The 12038-nt window shown below is 45.6% G+C and overlaps 1 protein-coding gene and 4 non-coding genes across 6 annotated transcripts in view; 1 reads left to right on the top strand and 4 right to left on the bottom strand.

The window, feature by feature from the left end:
- DNAJC5B (DnaJ heat shock protein family (Hsp40) member C5 beta) overlaps window positions 1-12038 on the top strand; it is a 34668-nt gene that overhangs the window by 15729 nt on the left and 6901 nt on the right. For both annotated transcript variants that reach the window (XM_055801083.1, XM_055801082.1), the window contains exons 3-4: window positions 5818-6031; window positions 10041-10215. In XM_055801083.1, coding sequence (XP_055657058.1) covers window positions 5818-6031; window positions 10041-10215 — 389 coding nt within the window. The remainder of the gene's footprint in view (window positions 1-5817; window positions 6032-10040; window positions 10216-12038) is intronic.
- On the bottom strand, window positions 81-169 carry TRNAY-GUA (transfer RNA tyrosine (anticodon GUA)). Its single transcript is given in 2 exon segments — window positions 81-116; window positions 133-169. It is a non-coding gene; the product is annotated as a tRNA-Tyr (tRNA).
- On the bottom strand, window positions 1522-1594 carry TRNAA-AGC (transfer RNA alanine (anticodon AGC)). Its single transcript has one exon. It is a non-coding gene; the product is annotated as a tRNA-Ala (tRNA).
- TRNAY-GUA (transfer RNA tyrosine (anticodon GUA)) lies at window positions 1927-2015 on the bottom strand. The gene is given in 2 exon segments: window positions 1927-1962; window positions 1979-2015. It is a non-coding gene; the product is annotated as a tRNA-Tyr (tRNA).
- TRNAA-AGC (transfer RNA alanine (anticodon AGC)) lies at window positions 2683-2755 on the bottom strand. Its single transcript has one exon. It is a non-coding gene; the product is annotated as a tRNA-Ala (tRNA).

Below are 12038 nucleotides of genomic sequence, written 5' to 3'. Positions count from 1 at the left end.
GCACACCTTCAAGGGCAGCCGCCCGGGCAGGGCCAAGAGATAGAGGTGCCACAGGGTCTGGGCCAGAGCCAAAAGGGCACTCCTTCGAGCCGGAGTCGAACCAGCGACCTAAGGATGGCCGTGCAAGGGAGCCTACAGTCCTCCGCTCTACCGGCTGAGCTATCGAAGGAAGCATGGGACCCTCACACCTCACAAGCTCATCACAGCCTCATAAAGACGTTCACTTCTCACACCACTCCCGCATACACGCATGACTCTCCTCACAGCAGGAAAAAAGAAACACTTGCCTTAGAGCACATTGCCCACAACCTCTCACGCCCGTGGCACCAGTCCAGGGCAGACACAGCCATGGCAGCTCGCTCCAAGCCAGTGTCCAGAACAGAAGGCACTAGCATCCTGGTGAGGCAGGCACAACTCCATGGCAGGAAGTCACTGCATAGGCCAGCGTGGTGATCATGCCCAGTGAGCGCCAGGCAGGTCCAGGCTGCCAAGCCAGGGTTGAGGTCAGGACAGAACACCTGTCTGCATGTCAGCGTCTGGATCAAGCCTTGCTGTGGCTGGACATCTCCGTGGCTCTGGCCATGGCTCAGCTAGTGACCAGGACTCCTACTGCATTGCTCAAAAAGAGAGTGAAGGCCCACAGCTGAAAGCTAATAGAGCTCCTGGACCCCATGCGTGAAGCTGAATGCCCCACGTGAGGATGCTCAGGGCCATTCGGGCCTGTTAGGGAACTCAGGGCCCACATGAGACGTAATGGCAGCCATGCAAGGGACCCGGCATTCCACTGCTCGACCAGCAGAGCTACTGATGGACCGCCAGGGCCCTCTCCCAGCTCTGCCTCCCTGACAGAGTTCTCAAAGCAATCAGCTTGAATGAGGCCCAAGGGCATCTCTGCACAAACCTCCCCGTCCAAGCACCCCAATCCCAGGGAATGCAGCAGCTTGCTGAAGGCTTCAGCCAGTCAGCCCATGCCAGTCTCCAAGCATGGAGACTGCACAGCCCCGCGGGCACCCTTCGTCTCCTGCCTGGCTGTCCTGAGGGAAGAAACAACTGAACCTGTCCCGCTTCTGTTCTGGCCTGTTGTTTCTCAGTCCTCCACCAATCATCACAGTAAAAGACCTTAACCACTGAACCAGTGAAAGGTGCTGCCCATCTCCCCCAAAACCCTCTCTCCTCCAGCCTCTGGACAAGCCCGCATTCACTGGCACCTCCTCACAGGGCAAACGCGCCTGCTCCCAAGTGTCCCAGTGGCCTTGTTCTGAGGTCGCGGCTCTTGGTCAATGTCTGTCTCCTACAGAGAGGCCCAAAGCTGGGCACGCTATTCTAGATGCCATCAGCCAAGTTTCAAGTAAAAGCAGAGACTGTGTCCCTCGATCCAGAGACTGTGCTGCCCTTGGTGCAGCCCTGGATTGCTCTCCTCTTCTGTGCAGCTCAGGTGCAAGGTGAGCTCCCCACAGCCCATGGAGGACCCGGGACCCAAGCAAAGGTCCCTGTTGTCCAGGTAAGGAGAATGAAAAGCGTTGGAGAATGCGGGCATCGATCCCGCTGCCTCTCGCATGCTAAGCGAGCGCTCTACCACTTGAGCTAATTCCCCAGCCCATGGCCTCTGACTGAGGTCCTCTCCCCTCCCAGGCACCCACCCATGGCCCGGGCTGCCCCGCACCCAAAGCCTGGGCCTGCCGCTGGCCTCACTCTCACACCACCAGCAACGCACCCGCTCTTTGCCTTGCCGGAGGTGACCCCTGAAAAACACAGCGCCTCAGGACCACCATCCCCTGGCCCAGGCTTCACCGCAGGCAGCCTTGGCTGGTCGCCTGCCCCACCGGTGGCAAGAGCTCCAGCCTGGGCACACCTTCAAGGGCAGCCGCCCGGGCAGGGCCAAGAGATAGAGGTGCCACAAGGTCTGGGCCAGAGCCAAAAGGGCACTCCTTCGAGCCGGAGTTGAACCAGCGACCTAAGGATGGCCGTGCAAGGGAGCCTACAGTCCTCCGCTCTACCAGCTGAGCTATCGAAGGAAGCATGGGGCCCTGCCCAGTACCTCTGCCCATCACACACCCATCCACAGCTTCCCTATCCACAGCGCAATGTGATGCCTCTATTCCAACATCCTGCTTCATCAACAACCTCAGCTCCCGTGTCACGCTACCTTGCTCCAACCTTTAGTACCTGAAATCGTGCAAACCCCAAAACAGAAAATCTCCGCAAGCTCCTTGAGCGTCATCTTCTACAGCTCTTCCCTTGATTCAGATTCACAGCCCAATCCTCTGGTCAAGCACCAGACAAATGGGCAACCATTCAGCTACTACTCCGTAACATTCTCCTAGCAGCTGGAAGGTCACGCTTAATCCTCGCTTTCTCCAAGCTGAACTTGCCCACTTTCCTCAGCCCATCCGCACATATAAACCCCTCCATTCCCAGAGCTGTTTGGTGGCCCTGCACTGAGCTTGCTCCATTTCATTGATGTCTCCGCTCCACGGGGGAGCTCAAAGCTGGACATAGTACTGCAGATGACTTTTGACAACAGTCAAAGAGGGAGAAGATCAAGTCTTCTCTTAAACTGCCTGTCCTGCTCTTGATATAGCCCAGGGTGGCATCCTCCTCTTTAAAGCCTGGGCACACCATGATCTCCCCACAGCCCCCAGAAGAGGTCCTTGTTGTCCAGGTAAGGAGAATGAAAAGCGTTGGAGAATGCGGGCATCGATCCCGCTGCCTCTCGCATGCTAAGCGAGCGCTCTACCACTTGAGCTAATTCCCCAGCCCATGGCCTCTGACTGAGGTCCTCTCCCCTCCCAGGCACCCACCCATGGCCCGGGCTGCCCCGCACCCAAAGCCTGGGCCTGCCGCTGGCCTCACTCTCACACCACCAGCAACGCACCCGCTCTTTGCCTTGCCGGAGGTGACCCCTGAAAAACACAGCGCCTCAGGACCACCATCCCCTGGCCCAGGCTTCACCGCAGGCAGCCTTGGCTGGTCGCCTGCCCCACCGGTGGCAAGAGCTCCAGCCTGGGCACACCTTCAAGGGCAGCCGCCCGGGCAGGGTCAAGAGATAGAGGTGCCACAGGGTCTGGGCCAGAGCCAAAAGGGCATGGCTTGTCTCTATATGGCACTTCTCATTAGTCCATAGCATATATGTGTTTCACTGCATACTATGTACTTTCTTCCTTTCAGAATGTTGATCAGTCCACATAGATGTACTTTTGTCATACCCACTTCTGCAGCACAGTCTGTCCTGATCTCGGCTTTCACCCTAAGCCTCCCGCTGACAGAGATTCTGACCATATTTCTTGACTTAATTTCCATGAATCCATCTTGTATGATAGCTGTTTCTCTGCTTTTTGTCACTTTTCTCTCCCAAACATGTTACATAGCTTGCTGCTGGTAAGGGCTGCAGAGTTCCATTGTCCCAAGGTGTTGAAGAATGCCATGCATCATGAAAAAATTTTTATGGACATAAATCCTTCTGTATGTTATGGGAAGTACTCAAGAATCTCCTATATTCATTTCAGTGTCCATTTTTTGGCTTTTTCCTTTTTCTCTACTCATACTGAACCACAATTATCACAATACAGGGAGTGTCAGTTTTCCAGGGACCCACAGGGAAGATTCCATGTAACTGATACTTCATGTTATGTCACATAATTCTTCTCCTTACCTTTTTTGTTTCTTTGATTAGGCCTAATGGAGTCATTTTTCTCACTCAAATGAATTGTACTATTACTATATATATCTGTTTCCCGTTACTAAATCATCTCCCATTAATATATGTCACCTTCATGTGCAGGAAGGTTTTTTGTTAATGTAGTGTTTTTTGTGAGGACAGTTTTCCCAAAATCAATATAAGAACATATCTCATCTTTGGTTAGCTGTACTTCTTGAAATTAATTCTGTTAGTATTCTAAAACAATACTGAGTGAAGTGAGTGTGCAACTGATATTTTTGACCTATTTGAAACTACATTGTGTTCAGTTTCTTATTTTTTCTGAGATTGTTTGGGATATGGAGAGGGCAGAAGATATTTTCAGGTCTGTGGGAAGAGAAAGAAAGGCTGGGAATAGATTGTCCAATACTTGCATCCACACATGGTTTTTGAATGTAATACCTCTCTTGTTTTTTAGAATTCTAATCACTGGGGTTTTTTTCAGCTAAGAAAAGGGATAGATTGCATAAGCTACTTAAATACTTGGATGGCATATAATGTCATTAGTCATGTAAGATTCTAGCTTGTTTTTCCAGTTCTCCTATTTCATCTTTTATTATGTCTAAGGTGCCACATATTAAATATGACTGAAAATTTATATTTAAGGTACTACATGCACGGTATATTAAATATGACTGAATGTGAACCCCTTTATGCTATTAGAGCCATGTTTAAAAAGTTATTTATGATCTGTGAGAAGATGACTTGAGTTCAGCATACAGAACTGAAGAAATCGTTGGCAGAGGTTGTTCCCAGGCCCATAACAGTCTTGATATTTGCAGAATGTTTCTAAGGCAGGAACTGTCATCAGGAGCAAGACAGTTATATTTTACTGGGGGAATAACCTGTACTGGGACTTTAGCGGAAAGTCAAGCAGCACTCCACTCTGAGGATACGTTTGGTAAAGGAAGTGTGGGCACACTGCCTTTGCACCACAAATAATATTTTTGAGCATAACGTTCATGGCTAGCTCCTGAAATGCTCAGAGAGAATATTTACAAACTGCAACATAGCTTGACTGAGGTGAGAATCACAGTATTTAATACAATACTAAATCATTTTTATGCCACTAGATGTCAGCACTAGTCATTAAATAAATGTCTTGGGAAAATATTGTCAGCTCTTCAAAAGGAGTGGTGATTTTTCAAATGATACACTTCTGTCTATGCTTGTTTGGCAAGTGCATGTGACCTCACACTGCCAATGCCTCAACTGGTCGGAAACAAACTCTTTCTTGAGTTGTTCTTCCCCAATGCTGTCCATGAGCCAACGGTACCACAGTGTTCCTTTCAAGCTGCACCTGTCCTTGGATGTTGTAGTGCTGAGTACAGCCAGGGAAAAAGGCAGTACTGGGCCCTCTCCTAGCAAAGGCTTCCCACCAGCATAAACAGCCCAAGCCAGCTGACAATCAGTTTCCACTGCTTCAAGGACTGTCTTGGAAGTGTGACTGTCGGGAATTAGGCCCACAGACAGGCCCATAGACAGTTGAAACTGCAACTAACTCACTATGCTTTTCCACCTTGTGCTTCAGGAGGATGTTTTTTTTCTATCGCAGCTCCTGTGTTTTCTACTATCAATGTCTGGGTTTTTGCAAACACAGACACTGTTTACAAAATTTTAATATAGCAGCTATTGATAGGCAATTGAATATGGGATTTCCTTTGCTATAAAGAAGATAATGTTGATGGGATAAGCAGTGTGATAATCATGTTTTCAAACAACATTTAAAAAACCTTTATCTTTGTTGAGACCTGCTAAATGATGCAAATCAGTTGGCAATCATAATGCAACAAATGCCTGTGATTTATTATCATGCTGCAACCTGTGCTTTCAGCATATGTCACTGTCTCCTTTAACATGGAGGCTGACTAGGTATCAATACGCAAAGTAGATGCTCAGTGTAACAGGAACACCTCTTTTACCAAAACTTTCAAGTTCAGTCACTTTGTATTATTTTTCTTCCACTGAGTACAGCAGAGCTGAAAAAAAGAAGGCTGAACACAGTGATCAGAATTATTACCTCTGTCAAAATATTTTGTAATATTTTGTAAGTGTCCATATACATGCACACATACAGATGACCTATTTTTCTTCTGGGTTTTCTTTTTTTCATGTTTAAGAAAACTGGCTCTGAAATACCATCCCGACAAGAATCCAGACAATCCAGAGGCTGCGGAAAAATTTAAAGAGATCAACAATGCTCATGCAACTCTGACTGATCTGTCCAAGCGAAACATATATGACAAGTATGGATCATTAGGGCTTTATGTGGCAGAACAGTTTGGTGAGGAAAATGTTAACACATACTTCATGCTCTCAAGCTGGTGGGCAAAGGTAAGCCTTATTTTCTGTTGGAAATCAAATGTTACAATGTACACAGACAATTACATACACAAGGAACCCCCTGAAAAACACGGTCTCTCTACAGGCTTAACGAATCGTAGGATTTGAACCTAAACCACTACTAAAAGCTTATTTAAAAACCAACATTATCTGGAAAATTGACAGTGGCAGAATGTAACATAAGCTCAGAATAGTGCTAATATAGAATGTTTTCTTTTTGACTTGGTAAACAGTTAAATAGAACACGTTTTGTAACACTTTCAGACATTAATTAAATTAGAATCTAGTGCTCCAGGTTAATTTTTACTTTCTTTTCAGTAATGACTAAATAAAAATGACTCATTATTCAAAAACAAGAAGTCCCACTTATGTGACAAGCAGTTAATAAGTGTATTACAGTACAAACTTAGCTGTGTTCTTTGCTATGTACAGAACACAAAGTAAGTGATAATAATACCTAACTCTCTGTGATTACGGTGTCATATACGTGCCCTGGTGAAGGGATGAGAGAAAGGAAGTGGAAGAAAAGATGAGAAGGGTGGAGTGGAGGAAGAGTAGTAAAGGAAGACAATGAGACATCAAAAACTGGCATATTGCTCAGGGAAAAACACATCATGGGCTGTTCTAGTCATAAAGGAGCTGTGTTCGTGTGCTCTCTTATGTCACTGGCATCCTCTGATGTTTGCATATGTCAAATTTGAGTGTTTCTGCAAATATTGAAATGTTACAGAAATGTAACAAACCAACAGAATTGTAAATGTGCAAAATCTATGCTGTCCTCACCCATTTCCAGAAACAGAAGTATGGGAAAGCAAGGACTCTGCTGGAATACACAGGAAAATGATCTGTACTGTGTGAAGCAAGCACACTATGACAGCTTTGATCTGAGAACTGTGGAACATGGATTCCTGTGTTCAGCATGTATCAGGCCAGTGCTTCACTGCCCTGCAGTCCCCCTTCAAATGGGGAAGTCACTTGGGCACTTTGTGGGTCTGAGAAACCATAATTGTTTCAGGATGAGGTGGAAGCTGCTTAAAATGTGGAGCAGTGAAATAAACTAATGAATAAAATACTGGTGCTTCAACTACACTTGCAAAGGCACAGTTGCACACTCAGAAGCAGGCTGGAGGCTGCTTGCTTGCAGCTGCTGTAGCTGACTCCTGCTGCAGGCTGGACTCCCCACCACAGCCACTGTCTTCTCCTACCGGATCGTTCCATTTTTTCTTTGGTGTCCACCCTCTTCTTCAGCCTCTTTGTCACAGTTCAGGTGCGGGGAAGCATTGCCTTACAGCTCAGAGAGCAGCAGTACTGACTCCTTTAACAGTCTTGGAAAACAAGGGGTTTTTAACCGTTTGCTGCTTTTTTAGCTTTTATTTCCTCTCCTGCTTACTGATCTTTAATGGAGATTTTCTGGAGTATAAAATCCTCTGTGGTTAGAAAATCAGGAACAGAAATAACCACTGTGGCTTTGACTCATAAGAGCAGTGGAAAGCACAGACAGAAGTTACTTAAATTCCTAACAGCTAAAGGAGGAATGTGTGGATTGTTTCAAGGGACCTGTATCCCAGAGGTGAGATGAGGTATGCTGAATATCCTAGCAAAGGTAATCACTGCTTCCTGGTTTTTAAGAATTCTGTACAACCCCCCCCCCCCCCCCCCCCCCAAATACGCATATAGACTTATTTGAGGATTGTCACAGGCAGTGTCCCTATCCCTCCCCAATCCAAAATCTTGCCACCTCTAAAGCATTAATAGGACATCAAGTGGTTTGCTGAACCACCAAGTTGCAAGCTGAGCTCACTATTCCCCGTCTCTTTTTAACTCATGCACAAATACTGGGTCAGGCTCAGATTTTTACATTGTCCATCATAATACTATTTGAATCTGAGGCAGATGACCTCTGGACCCCTAATTTCCTTCATTCTGGTAGAAGGTGGTAGGGACCACAGCTTTCATTCGTTTTTTTCCCCTTCAACTACAAACATTCCTGGTAAATCCTTTTCCCTAGAACACTCATACTCACAAAATCTGACAGTTGTGAGGATGCATGTTATTAGAAGTGAGGAAATTCAAATGAAAGGTGAAATGCAAAGTGAAAAAAATATTTTTTTTGGAGTCCCAGGCTTCTTAGCAGGCATATTAAACTGGGAACATACTGACATAGGTAATGGGAACTTTAATTGCTTCTCCATTGGCAGGCATAGGGGTTGTTCCTTTAACTGTTATTGATCCCATCAACAAACTGATTCTTGATTTACCAACTATGACGATAAAAGCACAAGAAATCTTGAAACATTTAAGGTATCATGAATAAATTCAAGTATTTTTTCCCTCTATACACTTTTATTCTGTCTTTTATCATTCTATTATGGTAATTTATTCTCCATTATGGCATAAATGATAAACAGTCAGATAATTTATTTTAGGGGTTCTATCATTTATTTAGAATGGTTTTGGGTGTCTGTTGGAAGCAAAACATTTTAAAACAAAAAGTTTGAGTCATTCTTTTCATTTAAAACCACCTTGCTCACTCTTGATACATGCCTATATTAATATTAGGCATGTACATAGTCTTATTACCTTCAAAGATGCTCCAGTCAGCCCCCACTAACACTGCCTGAGACATGCATACATAACAACGTTATTTACATAGCTTCATTGTCAAAGTTTGACAATATCCTGACGTTTGTGCTTGCTTTCTTTCTCAGCGGCATCTTTTCTTATGAATATACTGAATAGTTAGTAAAGGGCAGACTGTATAACTGTAGTGTTAAAGCCTGGCTATACCTCCAACCCATACATAACCAGTGGCCACAAAGCTGTGCTGGCTTTACATACACATTCCACATATAAACTCTGATTCACTTTTCAGGAATGTCACTGGCCTTCCTTTGCTCTTACACCACTATGTCCATGAAGAGACACGAGGTTTCTCCTCTGCCACAAACATCTTGGTGCAGGCCTGGATCTGCCCCGGGTCACGAGCCAGGCTGCTGTCATGTCCCCATGGAGCACGGGGTGGCAATGGCAGCCTGAGGGCTCCCTGCTGCAGGTGCCCTGTCCCATTGCTGCAATGCAGCATGCAGTCTCCAGCGCAAGCAGCTGTGGAGCTGTGCTGTGAACCCAGGCAGTGACCTGGTCTGGAGAAAGAAAAGCTCTGTAAATTAAAGTTTTCTGGCTGTTGAATCCGGTTGAGATCTCTGGTCTTGGCCCCAGGCAGTTGTGCTGGCCCTGCTGAAGCCTCCTGCCTTGTGCCACTGGAACAGGAATGAGCAGAGGGCAAAGCAGGTGGGAACTTCTTGCCTTCTGAGTCCTCAGATCAAGAAACCACAGCCTGAGGAGTCTGATTTAGGAGATGTCACCTGTGTGCTCCTGCACAGGCTAAGAGGGAGATAAAGACACCCCCATGGGCAATTCAAATCCTCCTGGGGCTGAATCACCCTCTGGAAGGGCTTTTAACTTCCCATTGACTACGTGGGGAGCCCACAGGGGCTTAGAGACCTAATTTGGATGCCTTAGTTCAGTGCCCAAAGTTATGTGGGACTCATCTGGGACTTTGCTTCTTTTTCTCCTGGTTTTGTTATTGGCAAGAACCTGCCAGTAAATAAGTGTTTGTGAAAACAATCTTGGGCAAATGAGTCATTTTTAGGATGGAAATGAGTCATGTTAAGGTGGGTGGGGTTTTGCATGTCGTCTGGAAGTTTTTTCTGAGGGCCATCAGCTGCAGACAGACTTTGAAAAATCGGGCATGCGGGGGCCTGTTGGTTGGTGTCATCTTTGTGGACATGGTTCTGAGCAGCAAGTAGGAGCTCATGGGTGAGGAAGACTGTGGAAGACCTGGCCCTTGTTTAGGCACTTGGCCAGCAGCTGGACTCTTCTGAGTGCCAAACACTTGAGAACTCAAGTTCCTTTGATGATCTGCCTTCAGCTGTAAGAGGTTGCCACAAGTTTGAGGAAGGTCATTGCTCACTGGGTTTTCCTCCCACTGTGTTTAACCCAGGGCCTGTTTGTAGTCTGTGGCCTGCTGACGGGCTGCTACCTCTGCTGCTGCCTCTGCTGCTGCTTCAACTGCTGCTGTGGAAAGTGTAAACCCAAAGCACCTGAAAGGGAAGAGCAGGAGGTTTGTGTGTCTCCAGAAGATTTAGAAGAGCAAATAAAGAACGACATGGAAAGAGGTGTGTATTATGGGGGCTTACTGTGTGGCAAAACTGTTCAAAACAATCTTTAAAGCCTGTAGGCCAGATGTTCTGCTCACGATGCTGAGGCTGCTTCCAGACATCAGTGAAGATGTGCCAATCCACTGTGGCTAACACCATAACCTGATCAACTTCCCAAGTGGTATGTTAATGAAAAACTAAACTTAAGGCATTAACAGTTAAGTATCTCCTGTGTCTCTTATGAGACACTGAAACATTACAAGTCTCAGGGCCCCCATGCCCAGTAAGGCTGCACAGTAACCTAAGAGAGTTTGCATGGGAGCTGCCGTGGTCCTGCCCCTCTGCCATCCAGCCCCCAAGCTGCTCACTCTCTTCTGCACTGGCAGTAGCAATTGTGCTGCCTTACCAGGAGCAAGATTTTGGATACAATCCAGGTGAAAATTAATCCTCTCAGAAATGCATATAGTTCTCTGCCCGCTTAACTCCCTGCTGTGCTTCACGGTGGCACAGGCTGAGTGCTAATGCCAGCTCAAAGAAGGGAGAAAGAGCATCCACCCAGGAACACAGGCTGGGGGCAGTGGGACCCCCTTCACAGCAGGGTCACCCTCTTTTCTTGACTTTGCTGCATCCCCCCAGCTGCACACTCAGATTTTGGCTGTACCAAAGGATGATGGTGGTTATTTCCTGATTTGGCATTAGTGTGGGCTACATATTTTGAACAAAGAGCCCTGTCCGAATCTGCTCAGTGGGACAGAGTTTTGCCTTCATCTTCAGAGGAAGCAGAAACATCTCAAACGGGTTAGGCTGGACACTTACAGGACGGGCTGAGAGAGGCTATGACCCTTGCTCCAGCAATAAGAGGCCAAGATATCAGGGGAAGACATAGGCCATTTTTCAGTTGCAGATTTTTATAAACTATGGTTAGGATTACTCCTATTTTATGAGGAAGGACCTAAGCAGTCAGTTCACTCTTTTTCTCTTCCATTGTTATGGAAGGTCTTACGCTGTTATATTCTTACATTTATTATGCTTAAATTAGCACTGCCAGATTGCAAATGTCATGTTCCCTTAGCAGGAAGAATTTTTTCCCCCCAACTTTTCACACAGATTTACCCTTCCATAAATATATAACAAAACACTTGTAGTAGTTGAAACAAATGCTATTTATATAACTGATATGCCAACGTATGGTGGTGTTTTTAAATTGGTTTCTCCTAAAGGCATATCAAGGTAAATACAGTCAGCTTTAAAAATGATCACACTTGCTCAGTCTCTGCAAAGGCAGAAAAACTATTAGTGAAAACTTCATAACCACAATACATTATTTGAAATAAATGTAATATACTCTACAACATTAGGCACCTGAAAAGTGCAAATCTAAAATAGATATTTAATGGGTCTATGACACCAAGTTTCAAGTTTGAAAAATTAAGATGGAACTTTGAAGGATAAGAATCTTTTAATTTTGCTTTTTTTCTAGTTTGGCAGGTATTTTGCTTTCTCTCATAATCCAGCACAGAATTCCCCAGTGGCATAAAAAATTTTCTCCCTCCTTCTGACACAGATGGTATTTATTGGTATTCCGTAATTTCAGGCCGCCTTCCCATCCCTTTACTCCCACCAAATCTCACTGAAATATCAATTTTTAAAAATAATTTTAAATGTTTAGCAAAGTACCAGTCTGAAACATTATGTGGAATTATGTCTTTTAAGTGTTTTGAGGACAATATTAAGTATATAGGAAGGGCCTGAAGAAAACTAGATATTTGTACCTTTCCTACCCTTCTCTTCAGTCTTGGTATATTTTCCTACCAATCAAATCCAGCTTGCCTAAGTAGAGA

The sequence above is a fragment of the Falco peregrinus genome, chromosome 3 (genome assembly GCF_023634155.1).
Source record: "Falco peregrinus isolate bFalPer1 chromosome 3, bFalPer1.pri, whole genome shotgun sequence".
Lineage (NCBI taxonomy): Eukaryota > Metazoa > Chordata > Aves > Falconiformes > Falconidae > Falco > Falco peregrinus.
The sequence above is the reverse complement of the archived record's forward strand: the minus strand, read 5'-3'. Positions and strand labels throughout refer to the sequence as shown.